Source organism: Galendromus occidentalis, unplaced genomic scaffold (genome assembly GCF_000255335.2).
Source record: "Galendromus occidentalis unplaced genomic scaffold, Mocc_1.1 scf7180000075744, whole genome shotgun sequence".
NCBI classification, from domain to species: Eukaryota; Metazoa; Arthropoda; class Arachnida; order Mesostigmata; family Phytoseiidae; genus Galendromus; species Galendromus occidentalis.
The window spans coordinates 11,434-32,744 of NW_003803734.1; the positions used below are offsets into that span (position 1 = coordinate 11,434).

The window sequence follows — 21,311 nt, forward strand, 5'->3', positions numbered from 1 at the left end:
TTCCTATCTGCTACTTTCGCGAAATGTGTGGCTCTGACCGACTCCGATTAGCGGTATCAATGCTTTGACTTCAAGTTCCGTCCGAGTTCCAAGTTTCTAGGCGATTCAGACTCATTCGCTACTCTCTCATGTCCCCGAATCGGAAAATCTTTATATGTATCGAAATCATCAAAAGTGGATATTGACGAGGGCGGGAAAGCTTGTATTCCACATTATTTCACCCCGAATCTCTCGGCCCGGGAAGTCTCAGGTCTGCTTATATTTAATAAAAAAAATTGAGACCCGGTTCTACCCGGTTCCCGAATACCGAATATTCCATTCTTTGTTCAAAATGCGGGAATCCGAGGCAATCTGCGGAAATCCCAGCATATCGATCGATTAATTTCTTTTTTAGTGCGGAATGTTTCCCCCGAGATTCTGAAAGGTCATCCTGGGCTCATCAGCCGCTCCCTCTGATGCTCCGAGCGCAGATCTATACATCTTACGCCAGTCGGGATGCTCACGGAAGAGTCCTGAGATCGACGACGTTTTCGACTTCATAATACCCGGAAGAACTCGCGAGAAAACTCGGATTACGATCTCTTCTCTATGTTGATGATTTCGTCGGATCCGTAGGTCGCTAACCTCCGAAACGTGAATCAAAGAGCATCGACCCACAAGTTTCATCCTTGCTCAAATGCAGCTTCGTCACTGAGGAAGATACACCAATGGAAGTTGAGAATCCCTCAGGTTCAGAGGGTCCTGAGATCCCGATGGATTGCGACGACCCCGGAGATCCGAATTCACCGCTTCCATCCGGAACTTCCGGGGAAAGTTCCAGTGATAGCGACCTCTAATATCAAGAAAAGTGCTCGCGAGAATACCATCGTTCATCCATCAGTGTCAGTGTCTTGAATACCCCGATTCCATTCAGCGAATAGGCTATTAAACTTTTTCTCAAGCTTCTCCTTCTCTTCTGAGTCATTTATGATCGGAAAATCTCATATAATAATTTTGTCCACCTAAAAGTGGCTTTGGCGCCACTGTGCGTCCCTTCATCATCTGACACACTGTCTCGTTCAATTTCGGCAGTCGCTCTCATTTCCTCAACAATCTCATCCTCAAGAGGCCGAGACCGCACAAGATTGGATCTCTTCGTCGATGCGGACAAGGTCCTTCCGCTCATCGGTTCTGCCTCAAATCGAATACGGTGATGACATGACCTCTCCGAGCGTTCGGGGAGCTCCTATGGAGACATTACGCCATTCACCGATGGCATACCTCGAACGCATGGAATCTTCTGAGACCGACCGATCAATTTGGGGCATTTCGTGAGGAATAATCAAGAGATAGAAAACACGGTCTGGATCAGGACTGGTCCGACTAAGCGGGCTCATGGTCCGACTAAGCGGCTCGAGTTCGGCTTGAAAAATCCACTAATCAATTGACTAATTCCTCGTACTATTCTCTCGAACTTCCAGAATGCCGGACCGCGATGAACGCGAAACGGAATGAATGAGAGCATGCATCGTTCTACACCGCTTAGTGAATGATTCGGGAGGATCAGGGGGCACGCGTCTGAAGATAGCGAGGCATTCCGCAGGGTTGGGTGAGGGACTTACAATCTCCAATCGAACATGAGAGCGGGGTGATTCTTGTATAAAATAGCCCCACTGGCACAGATACGGCATGAAAGCACTTCGAAGTCGACAAAGCGCAAATTCATCCTCTCGACTCCTCCTTATCCCAATAACTAAACGTCGAGGCTGTGATACCGGAAAAAGTCAAGATGCCGCACAACAGCAGAGATTTGGAGCAGGGCTTGAAGGTTGACCTCGGAACCTCATCGGGAACTTGGATCACGAGCCCGGTCTTAATCACAGTGTTTCTTGTGTTCTTGGTGATCTCAGTGCTGGCTGCCGTGGGATTCATGTTCAAGATGACCTAGAACCAGATCAAGAGGCTGGCTTGAGGTCTGGCTCCGCGTGAAGCCCCTCCTATTTTTGTCCGCCGCCCTCAAGATCGGCGTCCACGGGCCCTTCGCAGCGGTGAACATCTCCGCTGTACGTTGGGGAATCAGAAAATTCCAATAAACAGACTATTTTTGTCCCCCAATCACTCATGGCCCTTTCACTTTGTTGTTTGGATATGGGGCGATCTCTATCCTCTTATCCAGCTTCATCCGCCTGACTTGAGGGTCAGTCCTTCCTCGCCTCTCCTGACATCTCCTTCGAACATGGGAAACTCGGTCCCGATGTCGACGCTGGGCCTCCCGAGAGCTCAATCAGAAGATCGTCCGCCTTTCGAGGCTAGCAAGGCATTACATGAGAACGAATATGGAATTAATGCTCAGAAAAAATCGAGTCTAGCATGAAGGCATCATTCACATGCATCTTCGGCGATGCGCGAGTCCTTCTCACAATCGGCTCGATTGTTGCGCGCCCTCGTTACTCTAAAGCGGGGCAGGTCGGAGTACGGACCGTGGTCCGCATGTGGCCCGCGGGATAGTCCCCGTGCGGTCCGCGAGCGGCTTCGGAAGCATTTCTCGCGACTGAATCTCGTTTCCTTTGCCCTTCGATCGAAGGGATCTGCCCAACGCTCGGAAAATCGAGCGTGGGATTCGCTCGAGAGATGTTCATATGAGATTTGACATCCCTACGATGACTCAAAATGGAGACTAATTCGATGCGGAGCGCCGGTGAACTTGAAGCTTCGAATATCCAGCGAGGAATGAAAAGTGATACAGTGGATCCGGATTCCAAGCTATTCATTTGGCGCTCAAGTCATAGAGAATACCTTGCGCTGGAGACACAGGATACCGTGATTCCTCAAATCAAAGGGCATGCTCCAAATAGAGGGTTCTTTTTGGAGCCTCTGAACAATTGTGGGCCATGCTCCGATTGAAGGGCATCCTACCCCCCGGATGAAAAAGAGCAGATAGAGGACATGACTCGTAGTGTACATATAACACATGATTAGGTTCATAGATTGTGATCGATCAAAATGAAATCTCACTCCATAGTCCACCACCCGACATAAGACTAGCGTTTTCTCCGCCATTGCTCGACGGAGCTCGAAAAAAGTCCGTTGTTCCATAATCTGATAGAAGTTTGGAGGACATGCTCCGATCGGGAAGCATGTTCTACTTTCTGGTCGGAGGGCATCCCTCGCGAGGGTTGAGAAATTTTGAGAAAGAACCTTCAATTAGAGAAAACGCGGTATAACGAAATGTGAATTGAATGTGCGAGAGTTGACTGTGAATGCCGAGCTCTCACCCGACCCTCTCGAAGTGCTGGAATGTCGGTTCGCGGTGAATGCCAGCAGGGATCGCGCAGATCATCACCGCTGAGAGAATGATTTCGGGGGATGAGGGGGCTCGAGTCTGAAGATAGTGACGGATTCCGGAATGTTGGGTGAGGGACCCTCTAATCTGTGATCGACCATGGGAGCGAGGTGATTCTTGTATAAAACAGCCCCACTGGCAGAGATGCGGCATGAAAGCACCTGGAGTCGAGAGATCTCCACGACTCCGTCTTATTCCAACAACTGAACCTCGAGGCTTCGGTACCGAAACTAGTCGACATGTCGCAGAACAGCAGGGACCTGGAGAAGGGCTTGAAAGATGACGCCGAGAATTTTTCTGGGGCCTGGAGTGCGAGCCCGGTCCTGATGACAGTGTTTTTGGTGTTCGTGGTGATCTCAATGCTTGCTGCCGTCGGCTTCGTGTTCAAGATGACCTAAAACCACACCGAAAGGTCTACCCGGGAAATCGCACCGCGGGAAGCCTCTCCTCTTAGAGTACGCCGACCTGAAGATCAGGGATTCCGTCTTCAGACATCCGGCGACTGCTTTCGCTAGCGAAGTGGGAACCCGCTGCTTCATATGGAGGTGCTCGTGATACACAAGAAGCTCGCTCTCAAGCTCGGACGGGCCCTCAACAGTGTTGAACATCTTTCCGTGGCGTATGAGGAACGAAAAATTTGAATAAACAGATTATTATCGTTGTTCGTCGATCATACATCGAGCTTTCACTCAGTAGTTTGCGTCTGGGGTGATCTCTTTCCTCTTCCCCGGCTTGGGAGGGAGAACGATCGAAAATCAATCACTAGGAGCAGTGGTAGTTGGAAGGGGGTGGAGAGCAGAGTGGGGCACATTCGTGTTCGTGAATACGAGTACAAATATTTACGATAATTTTATGTTTTCGTGAATACACCCGTATTCATACGAATGGGACTTCCACTGTATAATGAGGCTACGAAGACGAGCTGAGAGGCTAATTGAGGGTTTCTGGGCACGTCGAGGTCGATTCCGGGGTCAGGTCTCACCTGAGAATTGCGCTATCGCTTACAGCCCTATTCGAATGAATATTGGCGTATTCACAAATATCCTATGAATACAAGTATATTCGTACTCGTTTCCATATCCGTATTCGTGAACGAAATTTGAAATTAGTCGTACTCGTATTCGTATTCATAGGCTGATACTCAATCCAGTCAGGCTTTACCTCCCCTCCTTCGAGTTTCTCGCTTTGGAAAACCGAGATTTCCGCGCTTCCAACAACCCTGGGGGAGAACCGTGCGCAGGATCCCCACTAATACAGTGCAGCCCGCTTCATAGGGACACATCGGGGTCGACCCCTTTTGGTCCGAATATGCGGTCGGTCCGATACCGCGGGCCGGGGGAGATGGATCGAGAATACCGTTTTCTCAACTTGTATCGCGGTCTCGACAGCTGATGAAAGCTCCGACGATAGAAGCATTGGCGGCATATGACAAGAAGAGCATAGATTCAAGTTTATGGGAGGAACTTTTATTCCTATTTATTATGTCAGTCTCCTTACTTCAGTCATGTACCAGCATGTTCCTGAACCTTATGTCAGAAGAACCCGATGCTCTTCCCACTACAGAGTCGGTCGGATTTGAAATACTTCTTTAACACGTTCGCTGCTATGAGGTGCGCCGGCGGCCCTCAGGTTTGCTGACGCTTGAGGAGCGCCGGCGCACCTCATTGGACTTTGAGGTTTGGGCTCCCTGGCTGAGCGGGATTCCGCAGCAACATGCAGTCCAATGTATCGACGGCTTCTCCGATCCGCGATTGACCACCAAGTACAATGGTCAGGGGCTGGAGGCCTCAGAACAGTATTGGATTCCAGTGTTTCCAGACATGAATTTCGGGAAGTCATCCTTGTTACCTCAACGGTAGCGGCGGGCATGATCTCTCTCATTCCTCAAAGCTCTGAGGACGACGAAGCGGTTCCGTTACTGCACTTACTGCGTCATGACTTACTGCGCGGTGCGCCATATTGGAAATTCAAAGTCAAAGGGTACTCAGATCACGTCGGCACACGCACGCTGTTCTGTTATTTGCTTCGTACTCGTGGGTCAAGAAGGTCATGGATGAAGCGGGTTGCAGCCAAGATCCAAGCCGCTGTCTCCGATCTACTAGGAGGCGAAACAGCACAGTGGTAAGAGATCAGGAGACGTATGATTTCTTCAACACCTCCAGCGACAGTGAAGCAGGTCTCTACTCGGGTTCGAATCCGGAGTTCTCCCAGGACTGCGAAGACAGCGACACCGACGACACAATATCTTACCAGACCAAAGACGTGCCGACGGAAGAGACCCCAGTTTTCGTGTGGGGTGATGTTAGAGAGGATGCCCTGAACCGATTGAGCTTCTCGGGTCGAGAGCTCTTCCAAACCCACGTTTCCTACCCGCTAGATCTTGACTCCCTGCGACCTGCGCAAGTCTACAGAGTTTTCCTCGATCAAGATGTTATCGAGCTCATAGTATCCGAGACAAATCGTAACGCCAGGAGGTTCATCCAAGCTGGAGGGATCAGTTCGAACAGCAGAGTGAAGAAATGGAGAGACACGGACCCCACCGAAATGAGAAAATTCCTCGGCCTCCTCATGTACATGGGCCTCGTGAAATATCCGAATATAACCGATTATTGGCGCAAGGATTGCTTGTATCGGAATGAACTCGTTGCCTCAGCAATGAGCCGCAATAGATTCCAATTGCTCCTCCGGTTCATCCATTTCTCCGACAATGAAGAGGCTGACATCGCTGATCGATCTAACAAATTCATCAAGATTCTGACTCTATTACAAGATAAATTCTGTGAAGCGATCAACCCGGGCGAGAAGCTGACAATCGATGAAACCATGATCCCCTTCAGAGGTCGTCTGTCCTTCTTGCAATACATGCCCGGTAAAAGCCACAAGTACGGGGTAAAAGTGTTCAAGCTCTGCAACCCGGATGGCTATACCTTTCGGATGAGAGTCTACACAGGCAAAAGCGATGGCATTTCGAAGAGCCTCCCGTCTGGAATCGTTCAAGAACTTGCGGAGCCATATCTCGATGCCGGACGGACCTTGACAGCGGATAATTACTTCACCTCCGTGCCTCTCGCGAAGAACCTCCTACGGAGGAAAACACATTTCTTGGGAACTCTGCGCAGCAACAGAAAGCATCTGCCCAAAAGCGTTGTCAACTCACGCTTAGCTCGAGATCAAGTTGTTGGGAAAATGTCAAACGAGGGTATCGTTGTGGGGAAATGGAGAGATAAACGAGACGTGTATTTCCTGACAACTAAGCATGATCTACGAATGGTGACGTTGGGTCGGTCACGGCGAGACGGCGTCGAAAGGGCCAAACCAGCGGCGATACTAGAGTATAACAAGACCAAACAGGGGGTGGATAAGTCAGATCAGATGGCTAGCTACCAATCTCCGCTTAGAAAGAGCATCCGATGGTACCACAAGGTTGTTTTCGAGATCCTGCTCAACACGGCTGCTGTCAACTCGAGAATCATCTTCAATGAGCTCACGGGGAACAATATAACGATGAAAAACTTCCGAGAAATGATCGTGCAGGATTTTCTCGGGTTCCAAGACCGTGCCCCGACGCCCCTGATGCCACGTCGAGATGAACGTCACGAGCTCATCCGAAGCGAGGGCTCGGACAGAAGGAACCGGAAGAAAAGAGGCAGATGCCAAAACTGCTACGCCAAGATCGCGGCTTCCCAGGGTAGAAAAGCTGCTCAAGGCCTCAAAAGAGTGAATACAATGTGTGGAGAATGCGAGAAATGGCTGTGCGTTCCTTGTTTCGTCAAATCGCATTGAGGGCGCGACAGCTACGATCTGATGTTCAGCCTCCATTGTACTATTTCACTTATGCGCATTATTCGATGTCTCTTACTCAATCATGATACAATCAATACATTCAAAGCTTTTGAACCTTCTCAATCGATTTTTCATTCGAATTTCGAGGTTTGAGGGTCTCCATAAAATTTACGCTCTCCTATTGCCATGAGGTACGCCGGCGCGCCTCAGTCCCGTTAGTACGGGTGGCCCGTGGCGTACGGTTTCCGGTCAACATGGATGGCAGGGAAAGTGTTAAAGAGGTCTGTCGTTACTTTGCGATTGCTAGATTCTGTATGAAATCGGTGCAGAGGCTCAAAGATGTTTGCGGGCAAGGAAACTCGTGATCCTGATTGAAGAATAGCCGAAGGGTGTTGATGCATCCAGCAGCCTCGCGAACGCTGACGGAACAATATATTTACCCCGTCCCTTCATCATCTGACACACTGTCTCGTTCGATTTCGGCATTCGTTCTCATTTCCTCGACAATCTCATCCTCAAGAGGCCGAGACCGCACAAGATTGGATCTCATCGTCGATGCGGACAAGGTCTTCCCGCTCATCGGTTCTGCCTCAAATCGAATATGGTGACGACACGACCTCTCCGAGCATCGGGGAGCTCCTATGGAGACATTTCGCGAGTAACCGATAGCATACCTCGAACGCATGGAATCTCCTGAGATCGACCGATCAATTTGGGGCATTCCGTGAGGAATAATCAAGAGATAGAAAACACGGTCTGGGTCGGGACTGGTCCGACTAAGCGGCTCGAGATCGGCTTGAAAAATCGACTAATTAATTGACTAATTCCTCATACTATCCTCTCGAACTTCCGGAATGCCGGACCGCGATGAACGCGAAATGGAATGAATGAGAGCATGCATCGTTTTACACCCCGTCGTGAATGATTCGGGAGGATCAGGGGGCACGCGTTTGAAGATAGCGAGGCATTCCGCAGGATTGGGCGAGGGACTTGCAATCTCTAATCGACCATGAGAGCGGGGTGATTCTTGTATAAAATAGCCCCACTGGCACAGATACGGCATAAAAGCACTTCGAAGTCGACAGAGCGCGAACTTAACCTCTCGACTCCTCCTTATCCCAGAAACTAAACGTCGAGGCTCCTACACCGGAAAAAGTCAAGATGCCGCACAACAGCAGAGATTTGGAGCAGGGCTTGAAGGCTGACATCGGAACCTCATCGGGAACTTGGATCACGAACCCGGTCTTAATCACAGTGTTTCTGGTGTTCTTTGTGATCTCAGTGCTGGCTGCCGTCGGATTCATGTTCAAGATGACCTAGAACCAGGTCGAGAGGCTGGCTTGAGGTCTGGCTCCGCGTGAAGCCCCTCCTATTTTTGTCCGCCGCCCTCAAGATCGGCGTCCACGGGCCCTTCGCAGCGGTGAACATCTCCGCTGTACGTTGGGGAATCAGAAAATTCCAATAAACAGACTATCTTTGTTCCTCAATCACTCATGGCCCTTTCACTTTGTTGTTTGGATATGGGGCGATCTCTATCCTCTTATCCAGCTTCATCCGCCTGACTTGAGGGTCAGTCCTTTCTTGCCTCTAGCGACACCTCCGTCGAACATGGAAAACTCGTTCCCGATCTCGACGCTGGGCCTTCCGAGAGCTCAATCAGAAGATCGCCCGCTTTTCGAGGCTAGCCAGGCATTACATAAGAACGAATAATGGAATTAATGCCCAGAAAAAAATCGAGTCTAGCATGAAGGCATCATTCACATGCATCTTCGGCGATGCACGAGTCCTTCTCACAATCGGCTCGATTGTTGCGCGCCCTCGTTACTCTAAAGCGGGGAGTGCGGACCGTGGTCCGCATGTGGCCCGCGGGATATCCCCGTGCGGTCCGCGAGCGGCTTCGGAAGCATTTTTCGCGACTGAATCTCGTTTCCTTTGCCCTTCGATCAAAGGGATCTGCCCAACGCTCGGAAAATCGAGTGTGGGATTCGCTCGAGAGATATTCATATGAGATTTGACATCCCTACGATGACTCAAAATGGAGACTAATTCGATGCGGAGCGCCGGTGAACTCGAAGCTTCGAATATCCAGCGAGGAATGAAAAGTGATACAGTGGACCCGGATTCCAAGCTAGTCATTTGGCGCTCAAGTCATAGAGAATACCTTGCGCTGGAGACACAGGATACCGTGATTCCTCAAATCAAAGGGCATGCTCCAAACAGAGGGTACTTTCTGGAGCCTTTGAACAATTGTGTGTCATGCTCCGATTGAAGGGCATCCAACGACCCGGATGAAAAAGAGCACCCGAAGTGTATGTATAATGCATGATTAGATACATTGATTGTGATCGATCAAAACGTAATCTCACTCCCTGGCCCACCACGCACCATGAGACTGACGTTTCCTCCGCTATCGCTCGACGGAGCTCGAAAAAAGTCCGTTGTTCCATAATCTGATAGAAGTTTGGAGGACATGCTCCGATCGAAAAGCATGTCCACTTTCTGATCGGAGGGCATCGCGAGGGTTGAGAAATTTTGAGAAAGAACCCTCAAGTAGAGAAAACGCGGTATAACGAAATGTGAATTGAGTGTGCGAGAGCTGACTGTGAATGCCGAGCTCTCACCCGACCTTCCCGAAGTGCTGGAATGTCGGTTCGCGATGAATGCCAGGAGGGATCGTTCAGATCATCACCGCTGAGAGAATGATTTCGGGGGATGAGGGGGCTCGAGTCTGAAGACAGTGACGGATTCCGGAATGTTGGGTGAGGGACCCTCTAATCCGTGATCGACCATGGGAGCGCGGTGATTCTTGTATAAAACAGCCCCACTGGCACAGATGCGGCATGAAAGCACCTGGAGTCGAGAGAGCTCTACGAATCCGTCTCATTCCAACAACTGAACCTCGAGGCTTCGGTACCGAAACTAGTCGACATGTCGCAGAACAGCAGAGACCTGGAGAAGGGCTTGAAAGATGACGCCGAGAATTTTTCTGGGGCTTGGAGTGCGAGCCCGGTCCTGATGACAGTGTTTTTGGTGTTCGTGGTGATCTCAATGCTTGCTGCCGTCGGCTTCGTGTTCAAGATGACCTAGAACCACACCGAAAGGTCTACCCGGGAAATCGCACCGCGGGAAGCCTCTACTCTTAGAGTACGCCGACCTGAAGATCAGGGATTCCGTCTTCAGACATCCGGCGACTGCTTTCGCTAGCGAAGTGGGAACCCGCTGCTTCATATGTAGGTGCTCGAGATACACAAGAAGCTCGCTGTCAAGTTCGGACGGGCCCTCAACAGTGTTGAACATGTTTCCGAGGCGTCAGAGGAACGGAAAATTCAAATAAAGTAATTACGAAAACAATTACGAATTAGGAACGCTTACAGGAAGCCCAAAATAAGGCTTGCGATGGAGGAGTGATGGCTGCGTTGAGCTCACTATTGGCCAATACAAATCCTAACGCAAAACGATTCAGAATGATGATGGAGGTCGAAAGTCAATTAGCGTCTGGGGAGCGTCAGCAGCCATCGGTTCTCAGGATTGTTTTTGAAGAAACTACGCAGAGAGGTCTCGCTGCTAGACCATACGACTTGCCAACAGCGAACGAGGTCGCCGTAGTTTACGTCGCTGATGAGGACGACGAGCCCCCAGCGCACTCGCTGACAGTGCACCAGAAGCGAGGGGGTTTGCAACACATATCTGGACTAGACAGAAGATGCGACACCTTATCCTATCCGCTCTTCTTCCCCTCGGGTGTCGATGGCTGGCATATAGATCTCAAGAATGCCGAGGGACGCAGAATTCCTCAAAAAGTCTAATACTCTCATATGCTCTCGATCCGACCTGATGGATTCAATCCCTTACTTTGCGGTGGAAAATTGCTTGATTGATACAGGAATCGGTTTGCGGCCAGCGTGAATGAGGATCGAGATATAAGAGCGCAAAGTGCGACAAGTTAAGGCTATTTGGATGACGAAGTACATCGAACAGGTCACCCGAGCCTGGACAAAGACGTTTTCACGTCAAAAGGTACCTAGTGGGGAGGGAGGTATGCTAAAATGTACCCTTCGCTGCGATTTCACTCCGGTACTGAAGGCTCCGTTCTCGTTCGTGTTCATCCCGTGAGCGCGTAGTCTGCGGATTACGTGGGCACCCATTCGAAGATTCATGCAATTTTCAGTGTTCCTTCGTAAGTAATTAGTCTGTGAGGAAAAACGAAAAACTGTGATCAGGGAGAGGGAGCTTTCTGGAAAATCGAGCCCCGAAGAGGCCACAGCGGGGTGAGCTGAGTCTTTTAATAAGTTTAGCGACTTCGAATACGGTGGAAAAAGTGCGAACAGCCAGGTTGCCATAGGGAAATCGAGGTCCTGATTGGACAGAGATCAGCCTTTCATATATATATAGGGTGGTAGGGGGAATCTAGTCTCATCCCGGCTATCAGCCCCTCGCCGAGCCTGGCGCCGAAGGCGAACCACTTGCTTCGACATTGGGCGCTCTGGATCGAGATGATCCCAAGCTGCTCGCAGACAAAGAGTTCAAAAAACTCCGTACGTTACTCGGCTTTGCTGGGATTCATGCAAGGATGATACCGAACTACGCCCTGATAGCGGCGCCGTCGAACCGGTTATTTGGAGAAGTTCCATTCGTGTGGGGAACCTCAGAGCAAGAGGCATTTGATAAACTAAAAATGTTGCTGTCGAGCGAGCCTGTGATTCGGCCGTTCGACCTGAAGCTGCCGATCCGGGTGACGGCGGATGCGTCGGGCTCCGGCTGGGGGGCTGTCCTGGAGCAAGAGGGACGGCCAGTCGAGTACTGCTCGGGGAAGTGGAACACAACGGAAGAGAAATGGGGTATCTCCAGGAACGCGCCAAAATCTCCAAATCCTGCTACTCGAAGATCAGAAGGGAGCTAACAGCCAGGGAAATCTCCCTCGAGCCTCGATTCCTCACGGTCCGGTGGATGCGAGGCAGTCGCTGCGACTACTCTCCCGAGGGCTGACCATGGTCCGAGGGCGATTGTAACCAAGAGTGACTCTGCAGACGCGTTCGAGGCGCTCCGGAGGGAAGTCATCCATTGCTCCGATGAGTCGTTTCCCCGATTTCACTCTCGCTACACTCGATAATAATTCACGGTTGCTGAAGTTGCATCGGTGGCTTCTTCTGCACGCTGTTGACCGTCGACTCGATCTCCGACCCGGAGCATCTCGTTTGAGTTCAGGGTAGTTCATTAGCTCTTTCGCAAGAGTTTTGAGCGTTGTTGAGTCGTCGTCCAGTTTCCCGAGCGCACGCGTTTGGAGCTCAAAATCCTCTCCTAAGCGAATTGACGAGGATCCAGCATATGAGGTTCTCGGGCGTCATCTTCGCAAGACCCGCTGATTCTCCTCGCGTATTGATGATTCCGACGAGATCCGTAATGTACCGACCTTCTCTTTTGGTTTGGGGGAATTTGGACCGTCGCCTGAACAGGGGAGCTGGTTATCCGGTATCCGGTGTAGTATCTCCGGTAAGTGGGCGGAAGGTCTGAGGATAAGAGAAAACACGTGTGGTCGCATCGATAGGCAGCATCGGAATGCTGCGATTTTATTCTTTTAGCCTAACATGGAGCCCGCAACAGATAAAGAACACAACGAACGCGCCCGGCGGCTTCGTCGCTTTCGGCGAGCTAACAAGCAAGATTAAGAATCGGGCGCTCCAGCAATCGGGAAATTCAATTTCCAGACGTCAGCGATGACAGCAACTACGGATGATCAATGATCAATGATCAATCGATAGTCAATACTCCTCCCCCAATTCGGGGAGAATCATCGCTTCGATGAATCGAATCGTGATACTCCTGATCGCGGAACGAGTCTAACAAGGCGGCTTTTAACTCGGATCTCCGGGAGTTAGATGATCAGAACGAATGCTGGCATGACATCGGTAGCGTTTGCGAAGCCACTATCTCTCTTATGGTGGTTGCTTTTATTTCGTGTGCTCTGCCGCCGATACGGTCTCAGTTATTCTTCAGATTCGAATCAGTCGAATCCGACTCTACTCAGTCCTCAGTCGGATTCATGTTTTCTGAGCGGGACCTTCGGGCCTAGTTTGTACAACAGAAAATTATATGCTTTTATGCAGAATGGAATTGGTGGCGGGGCGATGAGCCTTTGGAAACAACGAGACTTTCGCTGGCAAGGTTCTGCCAGCATCATTTGCCAATCAGCCGCCGTATTTCAAACTACATAGGTCATAAGTCATAAGTCATAATTCATAACCGTAAAACGGAGGTGTTTCCTTCGGGTTCGCTTGTAGCATTCAGACGAGGCACCGGGAGCTCGCGAGGGCCACGTTCCCCTTGCGCGTCTCCGTCGACAAGGTATGTGATATTCGTCCGTTATTTCCGGACGATGCAGGGAGATTCGTTTCTGGCGGCCACGGCTCGAGCTCCTCCACCGTGTGACGCGATCGACTGAATTCAGCCCTCGAAGCTAGTGCGCCTCTTGTATTCCGAACATCTGCAGCTGGGATGAGGAAAGCTCCTCGGTCGCATTGGAAGCGGGAGCCCATAGCAGACCTGGTGGAGGAATATCAGATCCTGCCCATTTGGCCTCTTACGAGACGAGATTAGCTATCTTTCGAGAAAGCTGCGATAGACTCTCTGAGAGAATCTCGAGGCCAGGAAAGAGAGCTGCGCCGCCGATGAATCGAGTTCAGGTGAAATGGCTCCCCAATGTCCAAATGAATGAAGGCGCTTGTCTCATGTCGTCTGTCATGCTCGGCCGGCGGTTGGTCCCACGAGAGAGTCCAGGCAATCGGCCGCTGTCTTGGCTGGAATGCTGGCGACCTGGCGACTGGCGACTCATCGCACTGTTTTCTTCCGGATTAAGGTTCTGAAAGCGGGGATAGCTCGTGACTAGAGCTGGGATCTACATTCATGCGAATTCATAGGAAAATGCAAGCAGTAAACCCTCGATCATTCGTGGATGGATCCATATAATCGTATGATTCGCTGTGCAGAGATACTGCATTGGGCACCTACCAAGGCGGGGCGTAGTTCGGCGGGAACTACATCGTGCTAGATACCGTTCCCCGCTCGAGAATTGAATCGTCCGGCTTTCATTCAGAACATGGAAGGGATTTGCGAGATTTGGTCCAACAGTTGGAGCATCCCCCTTATATCCCCCTTATTTATATTTTTTCTAATAGAATCGCTCTGTCTGTCTGGCACCAAACTAATTTTTGGCGCTTTCCGTCTCCGAACAAACCCCGAAGCTTTCCCGATCGATGTGCAATCACCTCTGTGAGGTCGAGATGAATTCTTCGAACTGCTCAGCCGCATGTTCTCCGTGAAAATTACGTGTTTGTCCAGAAATCGTTATTTTCTACAAAATGTCAAGCCGCTTCATCATGATGTCATCAGTCACCACTCATCTCAGCTCCTTTGGCCCGAGCCCACAGGCTAAATTAAATCGCCGGTATCAAGGAAGGATTCTCTACTCCTTGTTGTTTTAGCCTTCGGTGAGCATGCCGATCAACGCATCCAGATCTCAATATGGTAGTGCGACAATATGGTAGTCAACGTCCAAGTCCACCGTTCGCTTGGAGGACTGAAGCGTCCACGATGCTGAAACGCCTCAATGTGCTCGGGCAATAATCATGGACGCTGAAGTGGCAGCCCAGGAGCTCGCGGGTCGACAAGTCCATACAAACTGCCGTGAGACAATCTTTAGTCTCTTCCATGAGGGTCAATAATCATTATGTTCAAGCATTCGGGCTAATGGCCGTTGGGGCGCGAAGCGCCCTCACGGCAAGTCTTATTATACAGACTCCGAATTCGTAGAAATTCGAGTCTCGCGGGAGACCCCGGAAGCTATTGGCCGCGGAAAATGAGGGTTTTCTGAATGTGCGGGCTCTGCGGAATTCCCTGCAGTTTTCCGCACTGTCAGCACTGGGTTTTTCAACTTTGCAGCGCCTCCTTCCGTCATTGTGTTACCGATCTCGAGGAGAGCTCACGGAGAACTAGGCCACATGGAACTGATGATGGAAGGGTTTTTATTCCTGCGGGGTGCCTGCCTTCGTCGAAAGGAAAAGTAAGGCAAAGCCTGCGCGTGGTGAGAGAGATACATCATTGTGGAGTTCAGCTTCCTCCCTGACCCGTCAGCCTCACAGCTGACTGAGAATCTTCGAAGATCTCGCGTCGGGCCCTTTCGTGTGTAGGATCCGCGGGCAGCAAAGCCTTATTTTTCAAATAGCTCAAGAGCCGATTGGTGGTCGAGAATAGAATGCCCAGTCAACACTCGAGGAAGCTCAAGAGCCGCTCATTATTGTTCCGGATTACTGCGTGACCGGGATGACCTCCGAGGAGACCTCGTGATTGACTTCTTTGAGAAGTCTGACACCTTTCGGACTCATCTGGCTCACGCGTTGGCGCAGGCATCGGGGCTACTTCTGTGGGATGATCGGGCAAGCTCGTTCGATCGCGAGATCGTGACGGCGTTCGAACTCCGCATGCAGGGGAAAACACGGATTGTTCCGTATGCCGTCGATTATGACTTCTCCGGTCGCGCGATACTCTTTGACGTAAGCCCCCGAGTCCAGAATTGGGTTGTGAATGCCAGAAATTCAAAATGAACATTGTGCCCGCTGCGACGATTTTCGCGTGTACGCGACACCGCGCGCTCTTTTCTCGCCTTCCTCCTCTTAAGAGTCGACTCAGTAACTGAGCGCTCAGGATGGGAAATTGAAAGCGAGGTGCCTGGCGCAATGCCGACTCTGAAGCGTCAAAACTGATGGCGCGAACCATTCTCATCTCCGAAACGTAGTGATCGCACTAGGGATGAACTCTCGCAATCATTTCGGCCTAAGTGAAGTCGAAGGTCGTTCAGCAGTCCGAATCTTTTCCTGTCGAACCGGTTATCACTCATTACGGGGGCTGGGAAGTTGGCGCGATCACGCCGAAAGCCGTGAATTTTCACGGTATTTTCAGGCAATCCTCCATAGGAATTCAATAGGGGTGAAAATTGCCGTGAAGTTTCGGGATAAATGCCGTGAATTATTCTCAGCCTTACTCATTATTGAGCGCGGGATCACTCCGGAGTCTCTGTAAAGAACGATGTTTCCCGACATGTTTCTAATGCGCGATCTCGCCCCGACACCTGCGCTCTGGGGGATGTACGGTGTGACATCCGAGTATTGGAAATCTCATACATCTAATGTCAGCATGTGATCTCGGGATACTCTTTCGAAGTTTCCGAAATTATTATTTACATTTCAAATTGACCTACGTCACTTCCCTATATATAAAAATCTCCGCAGGGTTTCTATGTTCCCTATGCTCGCCAAAACTGCTGAACGGATTCTCAAAAACTTGACAACATTAAGCATACCCATTGCGGGATGGTTTGTATACGGTCAAAACCCTATTTCTGATTCCCCAAACCCCCCAAGTTTGCCTCTTGCCTCAGTCGGCTCAACATAGTCGTCTTTTTTTGCGTTCCTCGAGCGGTACAATCCGCTCGGTGAGGGGTAGCGAGCAACCTTACACGACCGAACGGGTCACCCTACCCTATGACATAGTCTCGTCGTAATGGGAGTTCGATCGCTCTCTTCGTTTCATCGTCCCCGTGAAGTCTTGAGGGTCGGAATCAAGATCGGGGACATCGGGGGCCAACTCCATACGGTCAAAACGGGAGTCTTATCGCTCTCGCGGTCATCGTGCCCGTCCAGGCTTGAGAGTCAGGGTATCGAGAACGGGTGCCGTCCACGCGCGTGCTCTTTCTTCGATTTCCATCGAAGATATTGAGCATCGAGAATTGAGGCCAAGGATGCACCGCGTTCATCAGTCATGGCTCACGGCTCACGGATCACGGACTATCGAATCGCTCCGCGTTGCGTTCGATTTTGATTCCATGCACCTCCTGACGTGAAACGTCTCAATCGAAATGGCTTTCGAGGCGTCGGGAGGTGTGCTCTCGAGCATGGACATCGAGAGCCTCAATGACTGATTAGAGCAACGTTCCTCAAACTAAAGGGACGCGTCTCCCGGATTGAAGGAAAAAAACCTTGGCAGGTAGTGTCAGCGACACTACCGTAAGTTCGGACTTGAAACGCATTCTCGATTGCCCCAAAGGATCCTTAGGTCTAGATTCGTATATCATCGGAGTCATCGAGGTACGCATGATTCGGTTTCGTCCGATGTGCAGTTTACTTACACGAAGACGAAGTTTAGTTGGAAATACCCCTCAGTAAATTTAAAGACATTTCACGTCAAAAGACGTTTCACGTCAAAAGTTCACCAGGGCTCGATTTACACAATCGAGCACTGACCGCTCCTCGATCATGGGAACCCCGTCCAGGTTCCATGTAGAATCGGGAGGACACCGATTGAATAAAGAAAACTTCACATCGGACGAAACCGAACCAGTTGTACCTCGATGATTCTGGTGATATACGAATCAAGACCTAAGGATCCTTTGGGGCAATCGAGAATGCGTTTCACGTCCAAACTTACGGCAGTGTCTCTGACACTACCTGCCAGGGGCATTTTTCATATTGTCGACTCTCTGTTGTCGATGTCGGTGATAGGAGCGTCATATGTTCATCCTGCCGTGAGTTGTAAATCGAAAATTAATCCTGGGGAGCATGCGGCGCAGGTTAGAAATCGTGATGATTCTGTGTGGGAAATTTGAGGGCGGAATTCCCGATCATACCGACCGACAAAGTTCGGGTTCAAACGGCTGCGATTTGCCGTGCTTCCCGTGCGTGTCAATAAGGCACAAGGTCAATCACTGCAGGCATGCGGCCTGATCTTCGAGAATCCATGCTCATATCGCACGGATGACTATTCGTAGAATGTTCACGTGTCGGTGAATCATCGAATTCGTTTGTTGTGTACGCACCGGATAGTGAGACAAAAGACTCCGTTTATCTTCGAATGATCAGTTGAAGATTTATATGAGCATCATCTGCTCATGGTTGGGAATAAATCATCGGGGTACATTATGTGAAGGTGGGTGAGTGTGATGTGTAATGTTTCGGTATGGGATTCTGATGATGTCCGAAGTTCGGACTTCAGAACAATGCTTTCGGCACAAACCGGATGGTGAGACCAAAGGTGTGTGTGTGGTGCCCGTCAGGCTTGAGAGTCTGGGAATCGGGAACGGGGGCCAAATTCTTTCCGTCGAAACGGGAGTCTTATCGCCCTCGCGGTTATCGTGCCCGTTCAGGCTCGAGAGTCAGAGAATCAAGATCGGATTTATATGAGCATCATATATGTTCATGTTTGGAGATGAATCCTCGAGGCATATGATGCGCAGGTGGGTAAAACTGACGTGTACCCCCCATGCATACTTAGAGTGGATATGGTCAAATGACAAACGAGAAAGACTAGCTCAGTGAGGTCTGTTGCCGTCGGCTCAACAAAGTTCCCTCTCATTTTCCCGTTCGGAGAGATTCACAGCGATGTAATATTCTACCGTGACCATACGTCTTCGCCTAATCGGTTGACCATAGCGATCGAATAAAGAGTAATTGCGGAGAATGGGGAATGATCATCCCTTCTCCGGGACCCTTCTGTCTGTCGCTCAACCCATGATGAGGGTCTATGGTGTGGGTACATTTCAGGTATCGCTCCTGCGGATGACTCGACATCATGCCGAATAACTCACAATCAATGAGAGGATATCCCGGGCCGTTTTTTACTATCTGGGTTTAATTATCATCCGACATTGAATGAGCAATTCAAACATAGATACTTTTCCAAAATCTCACGGCCGCCCATCCTCGCTCTCCGAGTTCTCGGATCCTCGAAGGGATGGCGCGCGGTCGTGAGCGCAGCAGGATGTCATCAGCCATCATGGTTTGCGGGACTCATGTCAAACGTGGAGAAAACGTCTATCAATCGTGATGTTGACTCACGGCGATCGGAATCGGACCCGCTCTGGTTCTCACCTCTAGACTTCGGTATCACCCGATTCTGATCACCAATTCGGAAAAAGAGTAAATGCGATTAGCTGCAAGGGTCCGAGCAACTTTCTTGATGCGCTGCCCCGCGATTCCGACGGAATACTCTCGCGGCACATATGCAGTCCGCCCTCGGTATGATCAGCTATTAGCAGTGTGAGAGAATCGCGCAGCGCTATGTCCCCGCGAATTTCCAGATAATCCCGTGGCGATGCTCCATATTTCAATGAAATAAATGGAGGCCACGGAGTCACCGAGAAAAATTCTCACCCTCTTCTCCGGGAGGGCTCCCGCTCGGCTCCGCCTCGGTCGAGTTGTCCCATGGTTTGTTCAGTACTCGCGATCCGCTAGGCGATGCATCGACGCGTAGCACGACGAGTAAGTCCCGGAAATCCGTGAAGGCTCATCTTCATGAATGGAACAAGAGAGGGCGTAGGTAACCAGAGAGATTCATTCAATCCTCGAAGCCATTCGATATGACGAGGGGAGGGATCAGATTTTTCATCGAGCTCTCAATCTTATTCCAGATTTCCAGATCCATATATCTATCCATATATCCATACGTGCATAGTCAGCAAGCCTCGATTTCGTACGAAACTTCGCCCAATCAGTAGCTCCGGGAGCGTTTCAAACTAGCCTTATATGAAGAGCCGTTCTCTCTCCCCTCATTCAGCTGTACCCATATTTCATTCTGAGTTCGCCATCGACAACTGATGGATGTTGTTCCGTTGATTGATTTCGTCAAGAAATGCTTTGAGCCCCGTCGGGGACATACAACGTTTCGCACAGTTTCAGAAATCTTGCCGTTTTTGCTGTAGGAACAAGACTGTAGTAGATACAATCAGGACAATGAGCTCGTAGGTGCAATCCTGTACCGATTGTGAGGAGCTAATTGTTTGTCGTGGAAGGCGAATCGGCGGTCGTGAATCAGTCCCCTGATCACTGTTGTCGCGTTCCAGTCTCCCATTTGTAATATGTCAATGAGTGTGGGATCGCTCGCCAAAGCAAAACACGTACCGAATGTGCTGTTGAACGTCGTAAGAATAAGGTATTCGTACACTCATCGTGAACTCTGTCAAATAGTGTTCGATCCATGCTCGTAAATAATTTGACCCACTTGAAACACTACAGACTTGGGCACGAAGTTTAACGGACGGAAAAAATCGAAGATGAAATGAAGGGGAGTGGAGGCCAAGTGCGAGAGCCACCGCATATCCGACTTATTAATCTTATCCTGAGGGAATCCATTATCCACCTCGGAATAATATTCAGCAATCGGTGACCGTAGTCGATACGGCGGGCGAGGCAGCGGTTGTACGCAAAAACGGACCTCCGTGTTGCCATTCAGCTCGAACCTCGAAGAAGTACGACGACCGATCTCGATGACCCTGGTGCGCATTGAGACGCCCAAACCACGTGACTTTACTCGCTCCTGACGAGGTGCTAGTCTTTTCGTGCTGGCAGACTGACTCCGAGTGTTTATCAACATTTTTCGTAAGTTGTCGATCGAACTCGCTCAGGAGACAAAATTCGGTGGACGTCACGACTCGACATCGTCACGGATCCGAATCAAATTAATGGTGACAAGCGACAACCATGTTCGAGGAATGACATATTTGATGGATAATAGTTCTACGTCTTTCGTGTACAAAGTCGGAATTTCGATGGCATGAGCCCATGCCGAGTTTTTTTCGAGCGAGGCGTTGAAGAAACTCTGGCGGCGGGAGAGAATTCCCGATTATTCGATTACACGCGAGATTCCTGGTGGGGTTGATTCATCCTGGCCTTGCCCGATCGCGATCACATTGGTACGGGGCCCGGAGCAATCTGATCACAGCGAACGGGAAGCCTTGGGCAGGCGCTCATCCGGCTCATCTCGATGAAATAGTCTTGTCACCCGGGGAGTGCTGGGAACGTGAACTTCGCCTTGTATGAGACGATCGACTTCAGCAGAGTAGGAGGGGGACCTTGCGGCTTCGCCGTCTCTTCGGCGCCGCCGTGCTCTGAAGTTCGGTACAGGAAACAGAATCCAATCCGATTCCGGATGCTCCGTAGCCGAGGATCGAAAAGCTCCAATCTGCTGAGGCTTCTGATGGCATTTGCTCGCAGGTCTTGGTGCACACGAAACTCTTCACGTTTCCCGTTTAAATGCGCTGTCAGGGGCTCCACGATCCCCCACGCTTCGGTGCCGTTCTCGAGACCATACGTCGAGGCGCTACACTCGACAGGGAGATTTTGCGAGGAATCAAAAAAGGTCACGAATCCTCTCCATTCACGAG

At 50.4% G+C, this 21,311-nt stretch overlaps 1 protein-coding gene across 1 annotated transcript; it reads left to right on the forward strand.

Moving 5' to 3' along the window:
- The first annotated feature begins 5,836 nt into the window (after window positions 1-5,836).
- LOC108864904 (piggyBac transposable element-derived protein 4-like) lies at window positions 5,837-7,105 on the forward strand. The gene has a single exon (XM_029112817.1). The coding sequence runs from the start codon at window positions 5,867-5,869 to the stop codon at window positions 7,103-7,105; it is 1,239 nt and encodes a 412-aa protein (XP_028968650.1). The 5' UTR covers window positions 5,837-5,866.
- The last annotated feature ends 14,206 nt before the right edge of the window (window positions 7,106-21,311 follow it).